This window comes from Dipodomys merriami, unplaced genomic scaffold (assembly GCF_024711535.1).
Source record: "Dipodomys merriami isolate MVZ:Mamm:240054 unplaced genomic scaffold, mDipMer1.0.p SCAF_14, whole genome shotgun sequence".
In the NCBI taxonomy this organism is placed as follows: domain Eukaryota; kingdom Metazoa; phylum Chordata; class Mammalia; order Rodentia; family Heteromyidae; genus Dipodomys; species Dipodomys merriami.
Genome location: NW_027202715.1, coordinates 13,723,843 through 13,748,979, shown reverse-complemented (window position 1 = coordinate 13,748,979; position 25,137 = coordinate 13,723,843). Strand labels below are relative to the sequence as shown.

Here is a 25,137-nt window from a genome sequence, read left to right as displayed (position 1 = left end):
GGTGGTGCTCTAACCACTTGAGCCACAGCTCCACTTTTGGCTGTTTGGGTGACTAATCAGAGATGAGTCTCACTGATCATACAAAATAATATTTGTCAAAACGAACTTCACAAAATAGAAATGAGTTTTTGTGGGTTTTTTTTTTTACTGTGTTTTCTTTCTTTTCTTTTTTGTGTTGTCTATATGTCATTGGCAGTACAAGGGGAGGCACAGAAACGGAGGGGCAAAGGGTGAACAAATACAGCAATAGTATTCACTGGACACTATGTTGAAAATTAACTGTACAACTTATGGGTGGGGATGGAAGGAAAAAACTGGGAGACAGCAAAAGAAGGGGTGACATTGTCCAAAAGGAAATGTACTCTTTGCCTGACCTATATAACTGTAACCCCTCTGTTTCTAGCATTTTCAAACATATTTTTTAAAGAGTCACACTATCTTTCCTGACCTGGCTCTGTAAACTTTGATCCTCAGATCTCAGCCTCCTGAGTAGCTAGAATTACAGGCGTGAGCCATTGGTGCCAGGTTTTTGATGCTACTTTTTGAAGGCCCCCTTGCGTACTCTGTAAGTCACCAGTGGGTCAGTCACTAGACTTACTATTGTGAACCCAATAAGGAAAGTAGACCTAGGTGCTAAAGTGTCCCCAGATGTACAGATGGCGAGCTGGAATGCAAGAGGCTGAACCACAGAATCGCCCGGCTCCCAGCTCCTGGGTGTTGCAGCCGTTCCTCCTCCCAGGACAGTGAGGGTAAACTTGGGCACCTTGATGACGCCCGGACCTCCAGGCAGGGAACACGGGAGCCAGAGACAAGAGTGGAGATTCCACCCTAGGATTCAGGGAGTATGCTCAGGATCTGGGCATGGGTGGAGGCGCGTTTCTGACCATGGGCACCGCGCGTGCCGAGGCCACCAAGCAAGCCCTCTGTCGGATGCTGGAGGAGAAGGCTTTAAGATCATCCACAAGTGATCTACCCAGCCTGGGGTCGCAGGCTCACCCTGGCGCCCCGTGGCTCTGGCTCAGGGGCCGCTCGGCGCCCCGCCCGGGCGAGGCGTGGGGCGGAGCCGGGGCGTCGGGGCGCTGGGTCCCGCCTGCCTCCGGCCACCGCGCCCAGGACCCACCGCGCCGCCCCGCGCCATCCACGGCGGAAGAGCTGAGGTCTAAGAGCCTGTACCGAAGAGACCCGAGCGACCCCGTCCCGGCTGGCGCCCCCTACACCCCCAAAGAAGAGCCAACCAGAGCAGCCCCATGGCGGGTAAGTGCGCTCGCCTCCCCACCCGGGCCCGGCTGGAGCGACGCCCCTCCTCGGCCGGCCGCAAGGCAGTGGACGCTGGGGCCACCCTAGTCAGCCAGGTACGGGGGACCCCGCCTTCGCACCACCCGCCCTGTCGGGCCCTGGAGCTGGAGAAACCCCATGCTGGTACGTGCCCGCACCATACTCTTTTTCTCAGCCTGGATCGCCAACCAGAGATCCAGCGTCTGTGTGCTCAGTGGGCTCTGAGCGAAGCCTCCCAGGTCCCCCCGCCCCCCATGTGGGGGTGGGGTGACTCAAGTCTGGATTTGTCTCACCTGACACCCCTCCCCCTCTCCCACTTAGCTGCCGAGCCTCCCACCTCCCGTCCAAAGTAGTGGAGGGGGGGGGCAGGGAGGAGAGGGCGGAGCGGTGTTGAAGAAGATTACTGGATCCGGGATCCAGCCTTGCAGCAGGTTCCAGATCCCAAAGGTAGAGCTCTGAGTGAACATCAGAGCCGAGTCTTCCTGGGGTATCACTGAATGCACACCCAAGCCCACACTCAAACATTGAGCGGAGATCAGGGGAGGCAGAGGCTTGGCCAGGGAGGTTTTCCCTCCCTCCCCTTCCCCTCTCTCTCCTTCCTTTTTTTGTGCAGGAACTAGGGCCTGAAGTGCTGTCTCTTAGCTTTTTCACTCTAGGCTAGCACTCAACCACTTGAGCCACACCTCTGCTTCAGCTTTTTGTTGGTTAGTTGGAGATAAGAGTCTCCAGGACTTTTTTTTGCGGGGGGGGGGGGGGGGGAGGGGGTCGGTTGTAGGGCCTGAACTCTGGGCCTGGGCACTGTCCCTCAGCCCTTCAGCTCAAGGCTAGCACTCTACCACTTGAGCCACAGCACCACTTCCGGCTTTATCTGCTCATGTGGTGCTGAGGAATCAAACCCAGGGTCTCATGCATGTGAGGCAAGCGCTCTACCACCAAGCCACCTTCCCAGCCCTCTCCAGGACTTTTGAACCTCCTGTGTAGGTATGATTACAGGCTTGAGCCACCAAGTGCCCTAGGTAGGTTTGCTTTCTGTTCAGACACACAAATAAATGATTCCCATTGACCACATTCTGACATCTGGCTCGCCAAGAGGAATCAGAGGGGCTCCAGGGAAATGTCTTTTCCACTGAGACCCCAGCAGTTAGTCAGCAAGCAGCCTGTTCACCTGCCTGCCACTCCTGGGGCTGTTGTCCTGCCCTAACCCAGAGGTCAGAGAGGAGTAGCATTCCTCAGGTGGACTCACATTCTGCGTGGTGGCCTCTGCTAGCTCAACTGGCCCTGGTGATTGGGGGCATCGTTGGGGGACTGCTGCTGGTGCTGCTGATCGGGGTGAGCTGCTGCCTGTGGAGAAGGCTCTGTGTCACGTTCACCTATGAGGAGTTGCCAGAGTCACCAGCCATGACCACTACCACTGCTGCCTCTAACAGGTGCTGCCAGCCACATGGGGAGGGCCAGCTGCACAGGTGAAGCAGAATATGGAAACTTGGGGGGCGGTCTCTCCACTTCCTGTGGAGTTTGCCTTTGGGGTGGAGTGGGAAATAAAGTTCTGTCCGTAGAGTACTTATTATGGGTCATCAGCATACGAGGGACTCTGCAAGAAATCCCAGAAACCTGGCCATAAGATGAAGGCAGGCATTATGAACCTAACTTTCCAGGTGAGAAAACTGAGGCTTAGAGTGTATACATCATAGGTAGCATGACAAGCAAGAGAAGAATTAGAACCCAAACAGGCTGAGGTTATGTTGATTCTCTGCTCACAGCTGTGAGCAAAGAGATGCTGGGGCTCTGGTTCTGGCAGATGTGGGGGGGAGAGGGTGGAAGAAAGAGGGGGAGGGATTGGAGAGAGGAAGGGGAAGGAGAGGGGGAAGAGAAAGAGGGATGGATAGGAGGCGGGGAGAAGAGAAGGAAGGAAGAAGAGAGGGAAGGGAGAAGAGAGGGAAGGGAAGAGATAGGGAGAGGAGGGCAAACAGACCCAGGAAATTATGCTCTTGTGTCTTTGTTCCTGTGGCTTTTCTCCCTCCAGCCCCTGGTACTAAGCCTCTCCTCTGAGCCTTCTGTGGCTGCACCAGCCCTTTCATGTTGTTTTATATTTCCTTACCTCTGATCAGGCCACCAAATGTGCCATTTGTGGTGCCTCCTTCTCTCCAAGGCCGAGACTGGGTGCCCCTGGACAGCAGAGATAGGGCTCAGGCCCCACAGGACCCCTGCCCAGCCCCCAAGCTCCCATCTCACACCTCCACTGACAGCCTTGGTGCGTAAGTACTACCTGTACTACTCCTCCAGCTCAGCAGCTGAAAAAAAATCCATCTGTTTTCACCAATCTGGCACCTGAACACAGCTTAGGCCAGCCCAGAGATGTCAGAGTTACCCCATTCATTCTGCTAGTTTTCATTCACTAAGTGCCAGCTGAACTCCATGCCAGTAAGCTGACCTTATCATGATTTTGTGGGGGAAATAATATCACCCCATTTTATACGTTCTTACATGGAGGCTCAGGAAGGTTAGCATTATCTTCCTCAAAGTCATGAAGTAGTAGTGATGGTTTGGAGCCCAGCCATGCCCAGCTGCAGAGTTGTGCCTGGGTCCTACTCTAGAATGGTGGAGGGCAGAAGGTTAAGAAGGAGAGACACAACTTCCTAAGTTTCCCTTTAATTCTGGAGATATCCTCGAAGAACTTCCAAGGAATCAGACAATAACCAGTTTGGCCCTTCTAATTTGAAGAGAAAGGAAGAGAAAAAAAGGACATATCTTAGCTGGGTGCTAGTGGAGCACGTCTGTAATCCTAGCTACACAGGAAGCTGAGATCTGAAGACTGGTTTGAAACCAGCCCTGGCAGGCAAGTCTGTAAGACTCTTATCTCCAATTCACTAGCAAAAAGCCAGAAGTGCAGCTGTAGCTCAAGAGGTAGAGTGCTAGCCTTGAGCAGAAAAAAAACTAAGAAACAGCACTCAGGCCCTGAGTTCAAGCTCTAGTACTGGGACCAAGGAAAAGAAAAGAAAAGAAAGAATGAAAAGAAAAAGGAAACCTCTTATCACTGAGTCTTTCTCTAAATACCACAGTTAAGAGCTAGCTAGGCACTGGGCACCATGTGCTACAAAGCAGACATTTACCTCTAGAGATGAAGGTCAGGAGAGGGACCAGTGTGGAATGAATGTTCTGGGTTCTGCTAAGGCTTTCAGCTTGGCTTTGGAAAACTCCCTGGAGATACCATACCAGCTGAAGGAGTAGGACTTAGTCTGAAAAGGACAGGAGGAGAGAGAACCGTCAGACTAACTAGGATCAGAGCATAGGACAAGGGCCAATGTGGGGGTGCATCAAGGGCTCGCCACTGTTCCCCATGTCCCTGTCTTCCTCCGGATGGTTAGACCTTGCTGCCCCTCTGTTGTAGGAAAGGCATGTGTGGTGGGAGCCATCAACCCAGAGCTGTACCAGTTCCCCGAGGACACAAGTGAGACTGACTTCCCAGCTGGCTGCCTGGGCAGGCTGTGGTTCTCGGTGGAATATCAGCAGGAGGCTGAGAGGCTGCTGGTAGGCCTGATCAAGGCACGGCAGCTGCAAGCTCCCTCTGAGACCTGCAGCCCCCTGGTGAAGCTGCACCTGCTGCCTGATGAGCGACGCTTCCTTCAATCCAAGACCAAACGCAAAACTTCCAACCCGCAGTTCGATGAACACTTCATCTTCCAGGTGAGGACTCTGGAGGGAGCCTTGCCCAGGACAACCCAGACCCCTGAATAGCCAAGGCCTTGCACGCCCTACTTCCCATGAACCTCTCTGCCTCCTGTCCTGCTTTACTTAGCAAGCAGGGGCTGGGCCTGCGGAAGTCAGTGCCTAATGGGGTGGGCAGAGGAGAGACTGGAAGGGGATGGCTAGAAGCTGGGACCCTCCTGTGCTGGCTGCCTGGAGGAGGTCTCAAGATTACACAACTCAGAGTGGGGCACTGGTGGCTCACACCTGTAATCCTAGCTACTCAGGAAGCTGAGATCTGAGGATCACAGTTCAAAGGCAGCCCAGGCAGGAAAATGAGACTCTTATTTCCAATTAATCACCAAAAAGCCTGAAGTGGACCTGTGACTCAAGTGGTAAAGTGCTAGCCTTGAGCAAAAGAAGCTAAGGAAAATAGCTCAGGTCCTGAGTTCAAGCTCTCATTATTGGCACAATTCAAAAAAAAAAAAAAATTAAGGGACACCGGTGGTTCACACCTGTAATCCTAACTACTCAGGAGGCTGAGATCTGAGGATAATAGTTCAAAGCCAGCCCAAGCAGAAAAGTCCCTGTGAGATTTTTTTTTTAATCTCCAATTAATCACTCAAAAACTGGAAGTGGCTCTGTGGCTCAAGTGGCAAAGCACCAACTTTGAGCACAAAGAGGCTCAGGGACAGTGACCAGGCCCTGAGTTCAAGCCCCACAACTGACAAAATAAATAAAAATTAAAAAACAATTACACACCCCAGATCTAGGCAAGAGGTGCTTTGGACGACCTATTGAGTGCCAAGCCCTGGTCCACAAGGCTCAAAGGAAGCCCAAAGCCTAGGTAGTATGGGATTTTGGCCAAAGTTATACCAGGAAGGCAGGATATCGTTTATATTCTCCCTAGAAACACCCCCTCCCCCCAGGCACCTTGGAGTGGGGCAGGAATATCCTAAGCTGTCAGAGGCTAGAAGGCCATGCTAGGGCAGAAATGCTACCTCCGCTGACCTTGGGAGGGCTGGCGTAAGGTCTGATGTGGCAAGGCACTTGGGGCCCTTAGTCCACAGTGACCTGAGAGCCTCAGCAGGTGACTAGGGGCCCTTGGGGGACACTGGAAATCAACACCTGCTTAGAAGCCTTGGACAAACATTCTCGAAAGAGCTGTGCAGCCAGTTGACCTGAGATCAAGACTAAGGCACTCAGCCACTCAGCACTCTCTACTTACCCAGCTTCAACCTGATCCTTGAAGAAAAGGGGCCACAGGGGGCAGTGGGGGGCAGGGAGGATCAGTGTTAATTGGCCTTCTGTGATAGGTAACACACCATGACTGGGGTTTTACATCTCTGAGAAGGACCTAGATCTCATTTTATAGACAAGCAGGCTAAGTCTCAGAACCAGAAGAGTTGGTCTCCCTGATGTCATTAGCAGCGACAGGCCATGTCCTGCTATGCTTTATGTGCAAGAAAATTACCTTGTTCAAGGGCAGATTCTGATTCCTATGTCTGGGGAGTGGCCTCAAATCTGACCTTTCTAACAAGACCCCAGCTGCTGGTGGACACTGCAGGTCTGCCCACTTTACTATGTGACCCAACTATGGCACATACTTCCATAGTGTTTGATCCTGATGCTAAGAAGGGTCCCTTAGGGGTACCTGGATTTGAGGTATGTAATCTTGAGATGCCTCTCCCCCAAAGTGCCTGTGTACAATGTATCAAACATCATCACATTTCTGTACCCCTATGTCTGTTCTTGGCTGGATCCTCACCACCCCCAGGTGTCTAGCAAGAGCATCACCCAGAGAGTGCTGAAGTTCTCAGTGTACCATGTAGACAAACAGAGGAAACACCAGCCCCTAGGCCACGTGCTGTTCCCCCTGAAGAGTGAGACCCTGGCAGGTGACTGCCGCAGGATCATCTGGAGAGACCTGGAGGCTGAGAGCCTGGAGGTAAGGTGGAGGTCCTCAAGTGTCAGCCCCACCTTGGGCAGCCCATAGGTGCAGACAGGATCCACCTCCTACCTGTTGCCAGCATCCATCCTCAGCTCCCTGCATACCACTCTAGAGGAGTGAGTCGGGGTGGTGGGCACAGGTACTGAGCTACATGAGGTGAAAGGACAAGGACCTGCTCCTGGGCAGGGAGGGCACCCCCAAGGTCTTTGTTACTCAGGCTGTCAGATGACCTAGACAACTTGGAGAATGTACATTTGGATTCTCACCCAGGTCAGTCAGCAGTGACAAATAGATCACGGGGAGGGGGGATGATATTAAAAATATATAATACATAATATATGATGTAATATTATATATAATAGGTTAAACATAATATTCTATATATCTTGGGGAGTACCAATCCTGAGGCTTGAACTCAGGGCCTGGATACTGTCCCTGAGCCTCTTTGTGCTCAAGGCTAACATTCAACCACAGCTCTACATCGGCTTTTGGCTGGGTAATTGGAGATAAGAGTCTCATGGACTTTCCTGCCCAGGCTGACTTTGAACCATGATCCTTAAATCTCAGCCTCCTGAGTAGATAAGATTACAGACCTGAGCCACCGCACCCAGCCTGACAAGTATTTACCCATTATTTTCCCAATCCTAAGAAGGACATGAGCTCCTCAAAATTATTTGGGGAACGCCACAGAGCTGGCTGTGAATTCTTGCCTCTGATCCATTACTGTGGGTCGAGCATCCTTACTTCAAATGCTGCTGTTTTAGATTTTGGAACATTTGCATAGAATAATGAGAGATATCTTGGGGAAGGATCCCAAGTCTAACACAAAATTCATTTCCATTTCATACATACCTCATACACAAAACCTGGTTTTGGTTTTTGTTTTTTTTTGGCATGGGGAGTGCCCATACAGAGGCTTGAACTCACAGCCTCATCCTCTTACTTGGCTTTTTTCCACACGGCTGGCTCTCTACCACTTGAGCCATATTTTAACTCTCACCTTTTTGCTATTTAACTGGAGATGGGATTTCTTGGATTTGTCTGCTCAGACTGATTTTGAACCTGTCTTCAGATCTCAGGTTCCTGAGTAGAATTATAGGTGTGAGCCACTTACTCCTGGCTCACCTGAAGATAATTTTATACACTATTTTAAATGGTTTTGTAAATGAAACAACATTTTTTCATTGTGTAAATTTCTGCTTACTTAACATTTTGGCTGTCAGATCATTTCGGATTTCAGCCTTTGGCACCAGAGTTGCTCAGTCTGTACTGCACAAGTCCCTCCAACTGTCCACACCTCAGTTTCCCCACCTGTAAAATGGTAGGGGGTTAAAGGAGACTGGGCTGGCAGGTCACATGCATGGTGTCTGACCACTGGGAGGAGGAAGGAGGCACTGTGGGGTTCTGTGGTCCCCCCCTCTCCCGGCACCCTTGCTGGTGAGTAGATCGGGGCTTCCATCTTGGCCTCCCTAGCCTCCCTCGGAGTTTGGCGACCTCCAGTTCTGCCTTGGCTACAATGACTACCTGAACCGCCTGACCGTGGTTGTGCTGCGTGCTAAGGGCCTCCAGCTCCGGGAACACAGGGGTGTTGTCAGTGAGTTCCCCCCTTCTTTCTCCTCTTAGGGAATCTCCCACCCTATAACCCTGAGGTTGGAATCTGACTTTAGCCATACCACTTTCTTTTCTTTCTTTTTGGTTAGTCACAGGGCTTGAACTCAGGGCCTGGGGGCTGTCTTTGAGTTTTGTGCTCAACGCTAGTGCTCTACTACTTAAGTTACAGCTTCACTTCCTTTTTGGGGGGAGGGGAGAGGGATGGTTAATTAGAGGTAAGACTCTCACAGACTTTTCTGCCTGGGCTGGCTTGTGATTCTCAGATCTGAGCTTCCTGAGTAGTTCCAATCATAGGTGTGAGCCACCAGTGCCTAGCTCACCACCCAACTTTCTACCTGCACGTACCCCATCACCAGCTACTCACTATCTCCTGTGTCCTGCCCTCCACAGTGGACAAGTCTGGTAGGAGAAGCCTTTTTCTACAGTGAACCCAAGGCTGTAGCCATTCTATCCTACCAAGAATTCTACTTTGACCCAAGACCATCCTTTCCTCAGTGCAGAGTCTCCTGGAACTGTCCTTTACCTCCACCTATCCCTCAGCCTGGCACCCCCCAGCCCCTGGAGGAGGAGCCTCATGCCCATAGTCTGGTTTTCTTCCCTCTGCCTCTCAGAACACTGAAATCAAGAGCCATGGCCCTGCTAGGCATTGGTAACACATGCCTATAATCCTAGATACTCAGAAGGCTGAGATCTTGAGGATCTCGGTTTGAAGCCAGCTCAGGCAAGAACATGTGTGAGACTCTTATCTCCAGTTAATCAGCAAAAAAGCCAGAAGTGGAGTTGTGGCTCAAGTGGTACAGTGCTAGCCATGAGTAAAAAAAAGCTAAGGGACAGTGCCCAGGCTGTGAGTTCAAGCCCCAGGACTGGCACCAAAAGAGAGAGAGAAACCGAGAGACAGACAGATAGACAGAAACAGAGACAAAGACTTGACCCTGGCTGACCCTCCTAACCCAACCCTTTTTAATGCTCCCAACAATATGGAAGTGCGTGCTGCTGCCTGGTGGGGTTTGTACCTGGGGTGTCAAAAGCAGGTTGGGAGCCAAGCCTCCACTGTGGATCTAAAGCCATCTGAGTCCCACCCTCAGCCCTTTGAACAAACAGCTGCTCCAGAGACCCCTGAGGGGCCTGAGGACCATGAACCCCCTTCCCAAAAGGGAAGGACGGGCTCTCATACATTGGACATCTCCCAAGGCAGAGAAAGGAAAAGGCAGGAAACCCAGTATTTCCCTGGCTAGAAACCATCCCACGAATCAACCTTGTTTCCTCTTGTCACCTCCTCTGGTCTCGGTGGCTGAGAGCAAAGGGGCCTTGGCACTGAGATTGGGCATGTGTCCTCCTAAGCCAGAGCTCCCACGGGTGGAGGCTGGGCCCTGCCTTCTTCTCCCTGCCCATTGGTGTGTTGCTGCCCCTTAGGTGTATATGTCAAACTGTCTCTGATGAACCACAACAAATTTGTCAAGTGCAAGAAAACTTCGACTGTCCTGGGCTCCATCAACCCTGTGTACAATGAGACCTTCAGCTTCAAGGCTGATGCTGCCGAGCTGGACACAGCCAGCCTCAGTCTGACGGTGTTGCAGGACACTGAAGGGGACAGTAAGGCTGGGGCTGGGACCTGGGCTGTTGGGGCAATGGGCAAAGGAGAGGCTGCCAAGAAAGAGTGAATAAAGAGCTGGGAAGGTGGCTTTGTGGTAGAGTGCTTGCCTAGCATGCATGAAGCCCTGGGTTTGATTCTGCAGTACCATATAAACAGAAAAAGGTGGAAGTGGTACTGTGGTTCAAGTGATAGCAAAAGAAGCTCATGGACAGTGCCCAGGACCTGAGTTCAAGCCCCAAAAAAATGAATACATGACTACTAAAGGAGCCATCTGACTCCTGGTTATAGACACTGTCAGAGAGGCTGAGGTCCATGGCCAAAAACACACAGCTCGTCATCAGGACTGGGGCTTGAGGAGTTCAGCTTTTGTCCAGTTGGACTCTGTGGGCTTCTAGAAAGAGGATTAAGATTGTTCTCTGCTGCTTTACTTGGGCAAATCTGCAGAGAGATCAGGAGGCAAGATGGCTTTCTGGGTCAACAGTGCAGTGACCCGTGCTTGTGGCCTTGTGCACTCTGCATTTTTGTCCTGCCTTCTAAAAATCCTTTAAGATCCTTGAGGAGAGGGAGAAGGTGTCAGATCAACCAGGGACCCCACACTGCCTGTCTCCAGCCATGCACTGCCACTATCTGGGAAGAAGAGCCATCAGGCTATGGCTGGTCACTTGGGCTAGATGTAGGACCCATCTCCCGTGCATGTGGCAGTTAGGAAATAGACATCACTGTGGCTTGTTCTAAATTCTGAAGGCAGCTGATGGGAGACCCCTCTCTAGGGAGGCCCTTTTCCTCTGCCATCCCCTTGGCATGCAGTGGGCATAACACACCCTGCAGATGCGGATGAGGCTCCCTCTCCTGGGGTTTCCCAGAGACAAGAAGTAGCTCTTGCCGGGTGCTGTGGCTTGCACCTGTAATCCTGCCTACTCAGGAGACAGAGATAAAAGCCAGAAAAGTTTTGTGAGACTCTTCTCTCCCATGAAGCAGCAAAATAAAGCAGGGGGGCAGAAATGAAGCTGTGGCTCAAGGGGTAGAGGGCCATCCTTGAGCAAAAACAATCAATCAAGAGAGCAAAGCCCTGAGTTTCAGCCCCAGTACTGGCACACGCATGCACATGCACATGTGTACACATACAGCCCTTTAGAGCAAAATGAGGACCCTCTTGAAGATCTTGAGTTGCTTAGAAAGAAGGAGACTTGCTACTTCCTTCAAGGAAGTGAAAGTCAGAGAAAGAAATCAGTAGGGATGTCAGGATGTGAGAAATATATCCTCTATGCTCAAGATTAACAGCGCTCCCCCTTCTCTCTCTCTCTCTCTCTCTCTCTCTCTCTCTCTCTCTCTCTCTCTCTCTCTCTCTCTCTCTCTCTCTCTCTCTCTCTCTCTCTCTCTCTCTCTCTCTCTCTCCACTGAAGAGAGCCACCCATTGGGCCGTGTGGTGCTAGGCCCCTACATGTACTCCCGAGGCAGGGAGCTGGAACACTGGAATGAGATGCTCAACAAGCCCAAGGAACTGGTGAAGCGCTGGCATGCGCTCTGCAGCCCCTCTGAGCCATGACACAGCGCCTGGAGCGCACAGCTCTCGCAATTGCATGCACCAGACAGCCGCCAGCACGGATGTTTCATCCAACATCTCACTGTGCTGTGGGGCCAGCAGGAGGCATGGCAACGTGAATGCTGCTGTACAGGCGGAGAAGAGGAACAAAGGAGCCTGCCCTGTCTGCAGGTATGGCCAGGAGCCCCCTCCACACACTCCACCCCTCTTTACCTGAGGGGCTGCCTGGACTGGAACTCAGATCATGATCCTGCTCATCACGGTCATGATTTATAATGGGATCTCAGGTGTCTCGAACTATTTATGCTGAATGGAAGTTCAAGGTGACCTTGGGACCTGCCAGCAAGCTGGCAGTGTGCTTCACTTCTTTCCAAGCATTGGTTTCATGTCAAGTCTTGCTCATGACGCACCCTCCCCTAGAGGCCCCAACTTCTCTCCCTTATATGTGATCTGTTGCTGGTTTCTGTGCTGGCCTTAGCCAACAGTATTCAGCCCTTTGGGCTCTCACTTTCAGTAGAATATGGTGAAGGAATGAAGCCATGGCATAGCCCATGGGCCTGAGAACTTTTCTCCTAAACCTGACAATCCATGTATGACTTTCATGCCTAGTAGGCATCAAGGTCATTATGAGGGCAGCTGGCCCCCAGTGGCTCACACCTGCAATCCTGGCTACTCAGAGAGTTCAAAACTACCTGGCAGAAAAAAAATCCATGAGGGGGGCTGGGAAGGTGGCTCAGTGGTAGAGCATTTGGCTTGCATGCTCGAGGCCCTGGGTTCGATTCCTCAGCACCACATAAGAAAAAAGCCGGAAGTGGTGCCGTGGTTCAAGTGGTAGAGTGCTAGTCTTGAGCTGAAGAGCTGAGGGACAGCGCCCAGGCCCAGAGTTCAGGCCCCACGACCGGATCCAAAAAAAAAAAAAAATCCATGAGGCTTTTATCCCCAGTTAACCATTAAAAAGCCAGAGGTGGAGGTATGGCTGAAGTGGTAGAACACCAGTCTTGAATGAATACAGGCGACAAGAGCTCAAGGCCCTGAATGCAAGCCTCTGTACTGGTACAAAATAAAATAAAAAATTAAGATGGCGATTTCCACAGTCACTGCCATCAACTGCCCCAAAGTCCTGTTCAAGCTAATGAACCCCCGTTGTGCTCTTCACGGTTACTGTTATAGAGCAGGGTCTACAGCTGTACTCTAGTCCCTCAGAGTTTGCAGAGCTGATGCCGTTGTTACTGTGTAACTAAAGCAGAACTTTGAACCCGGGTCTCTCTTTCCTTACCTCGCAAAGCAACTTCAGCTGAGTTTGTGCCTCAGACTTCACTTCAGATGCATCAGTGCATATAGACTTTGCCCCGCACTGGTCCATACTGCCAGACTAGCTTTTGAGTGTTTTTGCTACTATATTTCACATGCACATTTTCGGAATAACACACTGTCATAGCTTTTAACAGCTTCATAGCACACTTAGAATAAGACCTTTCTACAGACCAGGTTACTAAGGAGAACTATTTCCATTTGATCAGGAACCAGTAAGTGCCAAACACCCCCACATTCTGAGGTGAAGCTCATGACTCAATGTTTTTCTTTTCTTTTTTTTCTTTGGTCTGAGACCAAAACTTAAACTCAGTACCTGGTGCTTTTGCTCATTGGCTAGTGCTCTACCAACTGATCCAAACCTCCAACACCATACTTTGTGTGTGTGTGTGTGCATGTTGGGGGTGTTTGGTGCCAATCACTGGGATTTGGACTCACAGCCTCACACTCATTTGGCTTTTTCCACTCAAAGCTGACACTCTCCTGGTTGAGCCACACCTCCACCTCCAAGGTTCATGATTAATAGTGGCCTTTCTAGGGTCACTTGAAAAGTTTTAAGTATCTTGTTTGCAGCATATAGTGGACCAGTGTATCTGACTGGTCTGAGAAAAATATAAATGGCAAGAGACTCCCAGGTCTGCTCAAAGAAAAAGGAATGGCCACAGTATGGGGCTATAGACACAGGACAAAAACTACACGTGTGTTTCTGTGCCTCAGTATGAGCCACCTGGGTTGTTTCAAATCCTATCTACACATAACCCTGGGAGAAAGAAATCTTCTGTTTCTGGGCACTAGTGGCTCAAACCTGTATTTCTAACTATTCATGAGGTTGAGATCCTAGGATCAAGATTCAAAGCCAGCCTAGGCAAAAAAGTCTGTAAGACTTACCTTTAATTAACCACCAAAGCCAGAGGTGGAGCTGTGGCTCAAGTGGTAGAGTGCCAGCAGTGAGCATAAAAAGCTCAGAGACGGTGCCCCGGCACTGAGTTCAGGCTCCAAGAACAGCACAAAAAAAGAAAGAAAAAGCCAAGCAAGAGGCCCTAAGTTCAAGCCTCAGTGTTGGCATACAAGGAAAATGGCTTCTGCTGAGTAAAACTATGGTTAATATATATGCTAAGTTCTTAATTCAATTCGTTATGTTTTCCAGTTCTAAATTTCCATTTAATTCTTTCCCATAGGGCCCAGAGATTGGATGAAACTCTATTTTCTTAATCAGTCAAGTATCTGATACTATCAGTCTCTGAGTTATTAATGGCTCAGTGTTATTGTGTGTGCTTTCTTCATTTAATCATGTTTTCTGGTATATTCCATCAGTTATTAATGAATGTTGCCATTATAATAAATTATACTGGCTCCAGCAAAATTATCTGTAGAGAGTATCTTCCTCTGCTAGACGGAGTATGGAGAGGCCATCTTATTCTAACAAGACCCTAAACTCACCTGAGGCTGGGTTGTAGCTTTCATACAGCTCTATGTCACTGGTTGTTTTTTCTAGAATGTAATCCTGCAAAGATCCCAATCAAGAATCTGAAAGGAAGGGAGGGAAGGAGGGAGGGAGGAAGAAATGGAGGGAGGGAGGGAGGGAAAGAAATAGAAAGAGAAAAGAAGAAAAAACAAAATAGAAAAGACCCAACACTCTGTTTGTAATTGTAGCCTAAGTGCTGAAGAGCCTGTTTTTGGAACCAGAAATTGCAAGAGAAGAAAGATTTTCTTGTAACAGTAATTGGAAAAGGTCATGGGACAAAAATAAATAAATAAAAAGTCATGGGACTCGCTCTATATTTTATCCAAGGAGCAGGGAGAAAGTACTTGCTAAGCAGGTTTGAATAGGTAACTAGAAAAAAAGAGTAATTTACTGATTAGATTTCCATAAGCCTGGTTATTCCATTATGACTATATTCCTTAACTGAATTTAGTATGCCATTGTGAAGACAGATTGTAATATTCGTATTTTTCCCCTACTATTTAGTGTGGGATTATTTGCCCAAATTGCTCTCCTTTCCATTCTTAGCTTTATTTTAAGAGGAATTAGCTGGGCGCTGGTGACTCACACCTGTAATTCTAGCTACTCAGGACGCTGAGATCTGAGGAGTAAGGTTTGAAGCCAGCCCAATCTGGAAAGTCTGTGAGACTGATCTTGAGTTAACCATCAAAAAGCCAGAGGTGGAGCTGTGACTTAGATGGTAGAGCACTAACCATGAGCAAGAAAGGCATGACATTGAGCCCAGGTCCTGAGTTCAACCCCCAGTATTGGCACACACAAATACTCACACTCATACAAAGTAGTAGAGGTGGAACTTGAGACAGACTCCGGATGTTGAAAAATTGTTATTACATATTGCCAAAGACAGTGAAGAAAAGACAGATCATCTGTAGCTGCTTCACAGCCTGCATTCCTGGGAAGGGGTCTATCCAAGGTCCAGTGATATCCATACTCAGCCTTTCCTTCCTGCCTCCCTCCCTTTTTCTTTTACAGATCACATTTCCTTCCATATTTCTGTGGTGTAAATTTCCATTGATGAAATAAAACCTGGGACAAAGAAGCAGTTTGTCGGTTGGCCCTTTTGTATCTGACCATCTGTTTGCTGACTGACAACCTTGATGAGCGGAGGGGGCGGGGCTGAGGGGAGGAGCGTGGAGAGCTAGGAGAAAAATAGGGACGTGATTGTCAGGTCCATCAAGAAGGGGAGGGACTGCGCACCCTGGGCCTGCCTCCTGCTCCCGCGGCGACCCAGCGCTGCTCACCGCCCTGTCTCTGGCGCCCTCTACTGTTCAACATAGGGCTTGTGCAAGTACCGTGTTGGTTTTGTCACTAGGGCTCTTCAGTATAATTTGAAGTCTAGGATTGTGATGCATCTCTTGTTGCTCTTTTTGTTTAGGATTACTTTTCCTATTCGGAGTCTTTTATGTTTCTATATGAATTTTTGGACTGATTTTTCTACATCTGTGAAGAACGAACCTTGGGATTCTGATGGGAAAAAGCATTGAGTCTCTATGTTGTGTTAATATGACCATTCTATACTAATTTGTAATTAATAAATACTAATGCTATCAATCTATGGATATGGAAGGTCTTACCATATTCTGATGTCGTCTTCAATATTTTAAGGTTTTATGGCTTTCATTGTAGAGGTTTTTCACCTCCTTAGTTTATTCCTAAGTTATATTTTTGTTGTTGTTTTCTTGGGGGGTTTTTTGAGGCTCTTGTGAATGGAATTGTTTTCCTGATTTCATTCTCATCTTTTTCATTGTAGTATAGAGAAAAGCTACTTATCTTATTTCTGATTTCAGACATCTTTCCACATTGCATTAAGGAAAAGTTTTACTATAATTGTTTGCTCCTTCAGAATAAACATTTTCTCTTGCAATCTTAACTACTCTGGAGGCTGAGATCTGAGGATTGTGGTTCAAAGCCAGTCTGGAAAGAAAAGTCTGTGAGCCTCTGATCTCCAATGAACCACCAAAAAGCTGGAAATAGAGGTATGGTTCAAGTGGTAGAGCTTCAGCTTTGAGGGAAAAAAAAAGCAAGAGTATGAGGCCTTGAGTTCAAGTTCCTGTGCAGACACACTCAAAAAAGAAAAAAAATGTTTACAATTTTTTGACTACTCTAATTTGGCCCACTTACATAAACACTTGCTTCCTTATAGAAAAAAACACAATCTAAAGCTAGGTATAGTAGTACATGCCTGTAATCCCAGCACTTGGCAGACTGAGGCAGGAAGATGACAAATTCAAGGCCAGCCAGAGCTACATGGTGAGTCTGAGGCTAGCTAGAGCTACATAGCAAGACCTTGTGTCAAAAACAAAACACACACACACACACACACACACACACACAAATACACACATACACCATACACACACCACATACACCAAACAACAACAGAAAAGAACTGTTAAGTAACTTTTGCAACTAAGCAAACTAGCAATCTATTTTTGGAATTTGTCCCTGAAACACCTTTGAGTCCTGGTCACTCACAGCAACCAACTTCAGTCAGCCCCAGGCTACCCACTGTTCCAGTAAGACGAATGCCACGCTGGAACCACGCCTTGTTTCTCTGCTCCTCACTTCTCTTTGCTGGGTATCAATTCCCTTTTTCTGTCCATAGAAGCTTTTCAGACTGGATGAGGTGGTGTACACTTGTAATCCTACCTACTCAGGAGGCCATAGGTAGAAGGATCAAAGCCTGAGTCTGGCCCATACAAAAAGGCAAGGCCTTTCCTGAAAAAACAACTAATACCAGAAACGGGATGGGGGTGTATGGCTCAAGTGGTAGAACACCAACCTAGCAAGCACAAGGCCCTGAGTTTAAACTCCAGCAACAACAACAAGGAAAAAAGCTTTCAGACTGCATTGCAAGCAAGATTGGTCCCTGAATCTGTTCTGGCCCAAGGACAACCCAATTTGCAAGTTTTTCCTTGTTCAAGTGAACTTTGTTCAATATAATTTGTCCAGAGTTTTTCTTTTAGCAATATTTACATCCATACAATTTCCTAAAAATTTTTTTTCACTAACTATACTGGAATTACTAAAACGAGTTTTAAAAGTTTTTAACTTAGTTTTTGCTTTAAAAAGTCTTTTACGTGTTTATTATTTTTCTTAAGATGTAAGTTACAAAGAAATTCACCCATCTAATAGTCATATTCCTGTTTCTTTTTTTTTTTTTTTTCCTGTGTAGTTCTGGGGACTTGGGCACTGTCCCTGAGCTTCTTTTGCAAGTGCTTTGCCACTGAGCTACATCCCAGCAGATTTTCTAATTTTTTTTGTGTGTGTGCTTGTTCTTGGAGCTTGAACTCATGGCCTGGGCGCTGTCCCTGAGCTCTTCTGCTCAAGGCTAGTGCTCTACCAATTGAGCCACAGCTCCACTTCCAGGTTTTCTGGTGATTAATTGGGAGATAAGAGTCTCACAAATTTTCCTGCCAGGGCTGGCTTCAAACCATGATCCTTAGATTTCAGCCTCCTGAGTAGCTACGGTTACAGGCATGAGCCACCAGCACACAGCATATCTCCTAATTTTTAGAAACTAGTAAGCATACATGTTGAATTTGATAACCCCTTTTTACAACTACTTAAAGCTAATAAAAAATTAAAAATGAAGATAGAAATGTAGTTTTTTTTTTAAGTCCTAGTTTTAGGGCTGGGAAGGTGGCTCAGTGGTAGAGCGCTTGCCTCACATGCATGAGACCCTGGGTTCGATTCCTCAGCACCACGTAAGCAAAAAGAAAAAAGCCGGAAGGGGTGCTGTGGCTCAAGTGGTAGAGCGCTAGCCTTGAAGAGCTGAGGGAGAGTGCCCAGGCCCAGAGTTCAGGCCCCACGACTGGACCCCCCCCAAAAAAAGTCCTAATTTTTAAAAGCTTATAGCTTCTAAACATTGTGCTTAGTTTAGCCTTTGTATATGTGGGGGAGGGGGAGTTGAACTCAGGGCCTTTTGCTCTCACTTGTCCATGTCCCTATCCTCTCTCCCCACTCAAGGCTGGTACTCTACCACTTGATCCATAGCCCTACTTCTAGCTTTTCACTTGTTAATTGGAGATAAGAGTCTCACAGACTTTTTTGCCTGGGGCTGGCTTATAACTGCCATCCTCCCGTCTCAGCCTCCTGAGTAGCTGGGATCACAGGCATAAGCCACCAGTGCCCAGTCATTAAACCTATTTTTAGATAGCACAACAAAATAACTATAATTATAATCTAATAGTTCAGGAAAGATTTTACATTAGAAGAGCAGGAACTGAGCTGTGGTAGCTACTCTTCAGAGTAGCACACAGCTGGAGTGAGGCGGTTTGGGCCCTGTGGTCATGCAGATGTATGGCATCAGGGGCTTCCTGTGGTTCTGCGTGAGCCAGCTGGCAGAGGGAGGTGGCATATTGTGATGTTTATGGCATTGGAGATGATGGCTGCAAGCTGACACAAGCCAGCCACTTGAGGAGTTGTGGATTACAAGAGACTGTTCTCATTTTCAGGAGGTGCTGAGCACTTAGGCTGCAGCTTCGGAATGTCTGCACATCACTTTCAGATGTTTCGTGCAAAGGAAACCGTGGAGAGGAGGTCATGAGCAAGAGCAGATGTGCCAAACTGACCCCATCTGGTGATCATAGTATTCTTTCTACTTTTGTTCTGAACTTTTATTTTTAATGAGAAGTTGAGGGCATTTCCATTTTCAAATGAAGATGCAGCTGACTGTCTTGTCATGGTTATGACTTGTGATTTTACCTGAAGGGTCTATAAGTTCATGTAAAACAAAAATAAAACCTTAGGTAAAACCAGGTGTGGTAGTGCATGCCTGTAATCCCAGGCAGCACTTGGGAGGCTAAGGTAGGAGGATCACAAGTTCTAGGTCAGCCTAGGCTACATAGTAATACTCTATAGTGAACAAAACAAAAGAAACCAACAGTAGTCTAGGGATGGATGGGGTATGGTAAGTTGGTGGAATGCACAAGGCTCTAGGTTCAGTCCTTAGCATTGCACAAAATAAATTAACAGAGCCAGGCGCTGGTGGCTCACGCCTGTAATCCTAGCTACTCAGGAGGCTGAGATCTGAGGATCGCGGTTCAAAGCCAGCCCGGGCAGGAGAGACCCTGAGACTCCTATCTCCAATAAACCACCAGAAAATCGGAAGTGGCGCTGTAGCTCAAGTGGTAGAGCGCTCGCCTTGAGCTGAAGAGCTGAGGGACAGCGCCCAGGCCCAGAGTTCAAGCCCCACGACCGACAAAAAATAAATAAATAAATAAAATAAAATAAAATAAATTAACATACTGAAAATTAAAATAGAAAGCTAAATTGAGTGTTGAGGATCCGTTCCCTCAGCATCCATCCAGTGCCACTTCTTATCTGTTTCTGGTCATTGCAAAGATCAAAAGTCTTAGAAAAAAATGGCTGCTGCAGCTGGCAGCTTAATTCAGAGGATTTAATCAGTGCCATAGATTTGTTCGTGCTTGCCAGGCACTGGTGGCTCACAGCTGTCATCCTAGCTACTCAGAAGGCTGAGATCTGAGGATTGCAGTCCCAGGCCAGCCCAGGCAGAAAAGACTCTTAAGATTCTTATCTCCAACTGACCACCAAAAAGCCAGAAGCAGAGCTGTGGATCAAGTGGTAGACTGCCAGTTTTGAGTGAATAAAGTCAAAGACAGTGCACACGCCTTGTGTGTAATGTCTGAACTCCGTATGGAATCTAAGCTTCCTGTCTTGAGATATAAGTCCACTTGTACAGGCTTCTAGATCTTTCTACAAGAACTCTCAAGCTGGCAGTGATTTTCAAAACATGAAGTCCAACATGGAAGCAGAAAGGTCACCCTTAGCAAATATAAACTTTAAGTGGGTGGAATTAATAACAAACTAAATTCATTATCCCCAAAGACAGAATGAGGATTGGCAAATCTGACTTCCTGGCCTACATCACTCTCCTACTGACAAAAAGAGAGAAATCAGCTTTAAACTACCAGGCAAAATGAACATTTTATTCTAATTGTTGATTCCTAACTTTCTGGAAACTCACTAGGCACAAATGGAGTATTTAAGACTGCTTGACACTGGTTGCTAAGGCCTGTAAATAAGCTGCTCAGGCGGCTGAGATCTGAAGATTGAGGTTTGAAGTCATCCTAGACAGTTAGGTCCATAAAACTTATCTCCAACTTTTTTCTCTCTCTCTGTTTGTTTCTAGCTCTCTGCTCTCTCTCTGTTCTATTCTAGCTCTCTCTCTCTGTTCTTACCTCTCTCTTGCTCTTTTCTAGCTCTCTCTGCTCTCTGTTCTAGCTCACTCTGTTCTATTCTAGCTCTCTCTGTTCTATTCTAGCTCTCTCTGTGTTCGTTTCTAGCTCTCTCTGTTCTTTTCTTGCTCTCTCTGCTCTTTTCTAGCTCTTTTCTTTCTTTTGCCAGCCACGTGGAGTGCCAACCTTGCCTGGTCCCAGCAGGTCTACTGAATAAACCTACCCCTTACCTGAAAAAAAAAAAAAAAAAAAAACTTATCTCCAATTAACAAGCAAAGAGCTAGAAATAGAGGCATAGCTCAAGTAGTAGAGAACCAGCCTCAAGTGAAAAAGACAAGTTCTAGCACTAAGACCAGACACAAATTAACTGGAGTTAAGAGTCTCACAAACCTGGGGCTGGGAAGGTGGCTTAGTGGTAGAGCGCTTGCCTTGCATGCCTGAGGCCTTGGGTTCGATTCCTCAGCGCCACATAAGCAAAAAGAAAAAAGCTGGAAGTGGCGCTGTGGCTCAAGTGGTAGAGCACTAGCCTTGAGCCGAAGAGCGGAAGGACAGCGCCCAGGCCCAGAGTTCAGACCCCACGACTGGACCCAAAAAGAAAAAAAGAGTCTCACAAACCTTCTGCCCAAGCTGGTTTCACACTGTGATCTTTAGATCTCAGCCTCCTAAAAGCAACTAGAATTACACCAACACCCAGCTACCTTGCATCTTTAAAGGCACAGGCAAATATTTTCCCGTTAAAGTTTTCCTCCATCTTCCTATGGCAGTATGCCATAGAAAATCTGAAATATTCTGCAATATTCTGCAAGACATATAGTGAAGGCAGAGATGTTGATATAAGCTGGTTGATTTGTCTTGGTACGAATAGTGTAAGGATTTCTTCCCAGCAGACATGTGAGCCACCTGCTCCGCGGGATTGTGTGTTGGTTGATACAGAATGAACCAACGAGGGAGGGCACTTGGACTGCTTCTCTTGTTGAACTTTCACTGATTGGGCAGAGTTTATATAATTCTGAGTCTGTTCCTCAATGGTGTCAGTCTAAAGAACATGGATTGGTTGGTGGCTTACCCCTGTAATCCTAGGTATTCAGGAGGCTGAGATATAAGAATAGAGGTTTGGAGCCAGTCCAGACAAATCCATGGGAGTCCATCTTCAATTAGTCAGCAAAAAGCTGGAAGTGGAGGTGTGATTCAAGTGGTAAAGCACCAACTTTGAATGAAAACACTAAAGGAGAGCTCTAGGCCCCGAGTTCAAGCCCCATAATTGGCATACATATGTACACATGTGCGTGTGTGCGCATGCACACACACAAATATTGAAAAAATAAAGAGCACAGATGGAAGCCATTATTTACAGACTGAAGTCCCATCATCCATTAGATGGATTATCCACAGAGCTGCTTTTGTTCAAATCCCAGATTCTCTGAGACAAGATCAGGACAATTGTTTTCTATCCATCCGACTAATGTGCTAGACAAAGCCTTAGCAAGCATTTGCTCTAGTTTTTTTTTTTTTTTTTTTTTTCATCTCCTATGGAGAAATTGATTAATTTAAGCTTCTTGTTCTTTTTTCTGTCACAGATCCCTCTGGGAACTTGTTGAAAGCTACAAATCCTGCTCCATGGGAAGTAGGGAGGAGTGTGTATGTGCACACATGCATGCACCCACAGATGCCATTTTATATATTATTATTGAATCACCAAACTCTGGACGCTCATTCTTAGGGAAGCCATAATTTAAACTCAAGTAGAAAAAAAAATTTCAATGAACTGAATCTTTTTAAAACAAGCAATAAATGTGTTCTTCTTTTCATGAATTTGATTAATCAATAAATAATCTATTGATAATCCAATCTTACAGGTTAAGGCCCACCACATAATTCTTCACTGGTGACTAACATTTCACACATGCCTCTTCTGTAAACACAAAATAACAAACAGTATTGTGTCAATAAAGAACTTCAGTAAGGCACGCAAATACTACACATGAACTAACAGCCATTAGTTATGAGTTAGTTATGAGTTGAAAACAAATCTTGTTTCCTTCCATTGAAGTGTGTTTCTTGGGAGGACACTTTTTTTTTTTTTGGTCGGTTTTGAGGCTTGAACTCTGGGCGTGGGAGCTGTCCCTCAGATCTTCAGCTCAAGGCTAGTGCTCTTCTACTTCAGCCACAGTGCCACTTCTGGCTTTTTCTGTTTACGTAGTGCTAAGGAATCGAACCCAGGGCTTCATGCATGCGAGGCAAGCACTCTACCACTGAGCCACCTTCCTAGCCCCTACATACTTGTCTTGAGCTTGCCTAAACACACAAACTGATACAAACTAATTCCTTATCATATATAATTATAATCAAGAAAATAAATTTCAATTAGTGATTTACAAAGTGATTTACAATTAGTGATTTACAATTTCTAGATAAATGCCTCTAGACCAGTGCCTTGAATGTAGGAGAAGCTAACTGCAATGAAATGAGGGACTCATATATGTATATATGTACACACACACACACACACACACACACACACACACACACACACACACACACACAAACATGTATACTGGGATTTGAACTCAAGGATTCATGCTTGCTAAGCAAGTACTCTACCATTTGAGCCAAACCTCCAGTCCTTTTGACTCTGGTTACTTGTGAGGTAGGAGGTTGCTTTTTGCCTAAACTGCAATCCCCTATTTTTGCTTCCTGCCATAGCTGGGATGACAAATGTACAGCTTTTTCTGTAAGATGAGGTCTCATGAATTTATTTACCCAGACTACCACTGAACACTGATTTGCCCAGTGAATGTCAGGCTCCTCAATAATGATGTTACAAGCATGTGCCACCTCCCCCAGCCTGAGGGACTCTGTAATTCCTGGAGCACTATTACACATTTCTCCAGAAGAAAAGGAAAAAGCAACAAACACAATAATCAAAACTTCACAGAATTTTTATAGCTTTATTCATTTAGCACAATTCTATTGTGCTAATAAAATACATTTATTCATTGTATTTATTTAAATACATATTAATAAATAGTTTTTCTTAAGTGTGCCTATCCTGGGGCTTAAACTCAGGGACTGGGCACTCTCCTGACTCTCTTGGAGCTTTTTGGCTCAATGCTGATACTTAATCACTTGAGCCGTTATCTCCACTTCCAGCTTTTGGGTGGTTAATTGGAGATAAAGAGTCTCGGGGACCTTCTTGCCTGGGCTGGCTTTGAACTGTGATCCTTAGATCACAGCCTCCTGAGTAGCTAGGGTTATAGACATGAGCCACCAGTGCCCAGCTAATACATATATTTTAAATTCATTTATTTAACTGATTTTAAATGCCAGAGGAAAATCATGTCACTCATTTACTTCAAAAGAGACACCTTTTTAGTACTTTTTCCTTGGAGGGCCTGTACGTGCCTCCCCTGGCCTCTGGGCTGAGCGTAGGTTCCAAGCCTTCCACAGGTCAGGACAGAAGTCCAGTAGGAAGAAGTCCTGTTGCAATGGATAGCTGTTTTCATCAGACACAAAGAGGCTCTGGATCTTCAATAGGCAGGGGTCAGTGTGGACGGCCAGCAGGGCATGGAGCAGGTCTGCGGCGACCATCCCGAACATGACATCGGTGGAAGGCACTGAGGAGGGACAAAGCATACACTGAAGGCTCCGTGTGCTGGGCAGCACCCCGCCACAACAGTAAGGGAATTCAGTCTCTCCCCAGCTCCTCATTCTAACATTTTCATCCTCTGGTTTCAATACAGTGAAGAAGTAGGCTTAGTGGGGTGAAGACTGAAACAGAGAAGGCTCACCACATCCAGTCTATGGTAGCATCACAGTCACACAGATGCCCAGGTTTGCAACCCTCATCCAAAGGCCTTGGTGAAAATGTGGTTTGGGTCTTGGACTGTTTTGAACTTAGGAACAGGTCTAAGTACCAGGTCTAAGCATGAAGTTTATTTATGCTTCATACATCTTATACACATCACCTGAAGGAAATTTTATGTAACATTTTAATACATTTTCTCTCCCTTCCTTCTTTCCTTCCTACTTTCCTTCCTTCCTTCTTTCCTTCCTTCCCTCTCTCTTCTTTCCCCCCCTCTTCCATTTTTTCCCTCTCTATTTTTGTGCCAGTACTGGGGCCTGAACTCACAGCCTGGGCACTGGTGCTCTACCACTTGAACTACACCTTCACTTTCAATTGGAGATGAGAATCTCACAGACTTTTCTACCCAAGCTGGCTTCAAACTGCAGTGCTTAGAACTCAGCCTCCTGAACAGCTAAGATTACAGATGTGAGACACTGGAGCCCAGACTGCATCTGCATTTGGACTGCAGTCTATCATATGGAAGTTGAGTGTGGAATTCTCACTTGTAGCAGCACACTGCCACTCAAAAATACTTTTGGATTTTGGAGCATTTCAGACGGCTGATTTTTGGATTGAGGCTACTAATCAATCTTAGCTAGAAAAGAGCCTTGAATCTGTAA

The 25,137-nt window shown here is 47.0% G+C and overlaps 2 protein-coding genes and 1 long non-coding RNA gene across 9 annotated transcripts in view; 2 read left to right on the top strand and 1 right to left on the bottom strand.

Moving 5' to 3' along the window:
• Positions 1–2,356: 2,356 nt before the first annotated feature.
• On the top strand, positions 2,357–15,996 carry Syt15b (synaptotagmin 15B). 5 transcript variants are annotated; one of them, XM_070020780.1, is made up of 7 exons: positions 2,357–2,738; positions 3,384–3,526; positions 4,664–4,959; positions 6,737–6,907; positions 8,384–8,504; positions 9,935–10,114; positions 11,519–14,505. In XM_070020780.1, the coding sequence occupies exons 1-7, from the start codon at positions 2,674–2,676 to the stop codon at positions 11,659–11,661; spliced, it is 1,119 nt and encodes a 372-aa protein (XP_069876881.1). In that variant the 5' UTR covers positions 2,357–2,673; the 3' UTR covers positions 11,662–14,505. The 5 variants fall into 5 exon arrangements, 3 of the variants coding, with proteins under 3 accessions (XP_069876881.1, XP_069876880.1, XP_069876879.1); XM_070020779.1 differs by having other exon boundaries at positions 2,592–2,702; XR_011371535.1 differs by lacking the exon at positions 2,357–2,738 and adding an exon at positions 15,849–15,996 and having other exon boundaries at positions 3,191–3,526; positions 11,519–11,829.
• Positions 15,997–16,329: 333 nt separating this feature from the next.
• On the top strand, positions 16,330–22,453 carry LOC138825707 (uncharacterized). Its single transcript, XR_011371498.1, has 3 exons — positions 16,330–16,449; positions 18,931–19,055; positions 22,251–22,453. It is a non-coding gene; the product is annotated as an uncharacterized lncRNA (long non-coding RNA).
• A 1,158-nt stretch (positions 22,454–23,611) lies between these two features.
• The window catches only part of Shld2 (shieldin complex subunit 2), a 62,843-nt gene continuing 61,317 nt past the window's right edge, over positions 23,612–25,137 (bottom strand). For 2 of the 3 annotated variants that reach the window (XM_070020774.1, XM_070020775.1), the window contains one exon: positions 23,612–24,287. In XM_070020774.1, the coding sequence (XP_069876875.1) occupies positions 24,043–24,287 (245 nt within the window). In that variant the 3' untranslated portion in view covers positions 23,612–24,042. The remainder of the gene's footprint in view (positions 24,288–25,137) is intronic. The other variant, XM_070020777.1, reaches the window with a different exon arrangement.

Bases quoted from the DNA above. Each gene is read 5' to 3' on its own strand.
- Syt15b (XM_070020780.1), top strand. From the start codon at position 2,674: ATGACCACTACCACTGCTGCCTCTAACAGGTGCTGCCAGCCACATGGG. The intron at 3,527-4,663 runs GTGCGTAAGTAC...CCTCTGTTGTAG, and splicing joins CACCTCCACTGACAGCCTTG to GAAAGGCATGTGTGGTGGGA. The intron at 8,505-9,934 runs GTGAGTTCCCCC...GCTGCCCCTTAG, and splicing joins GGAACACAGGGGTGTTGTCA to GTGTATATGTCAAACTGTCT.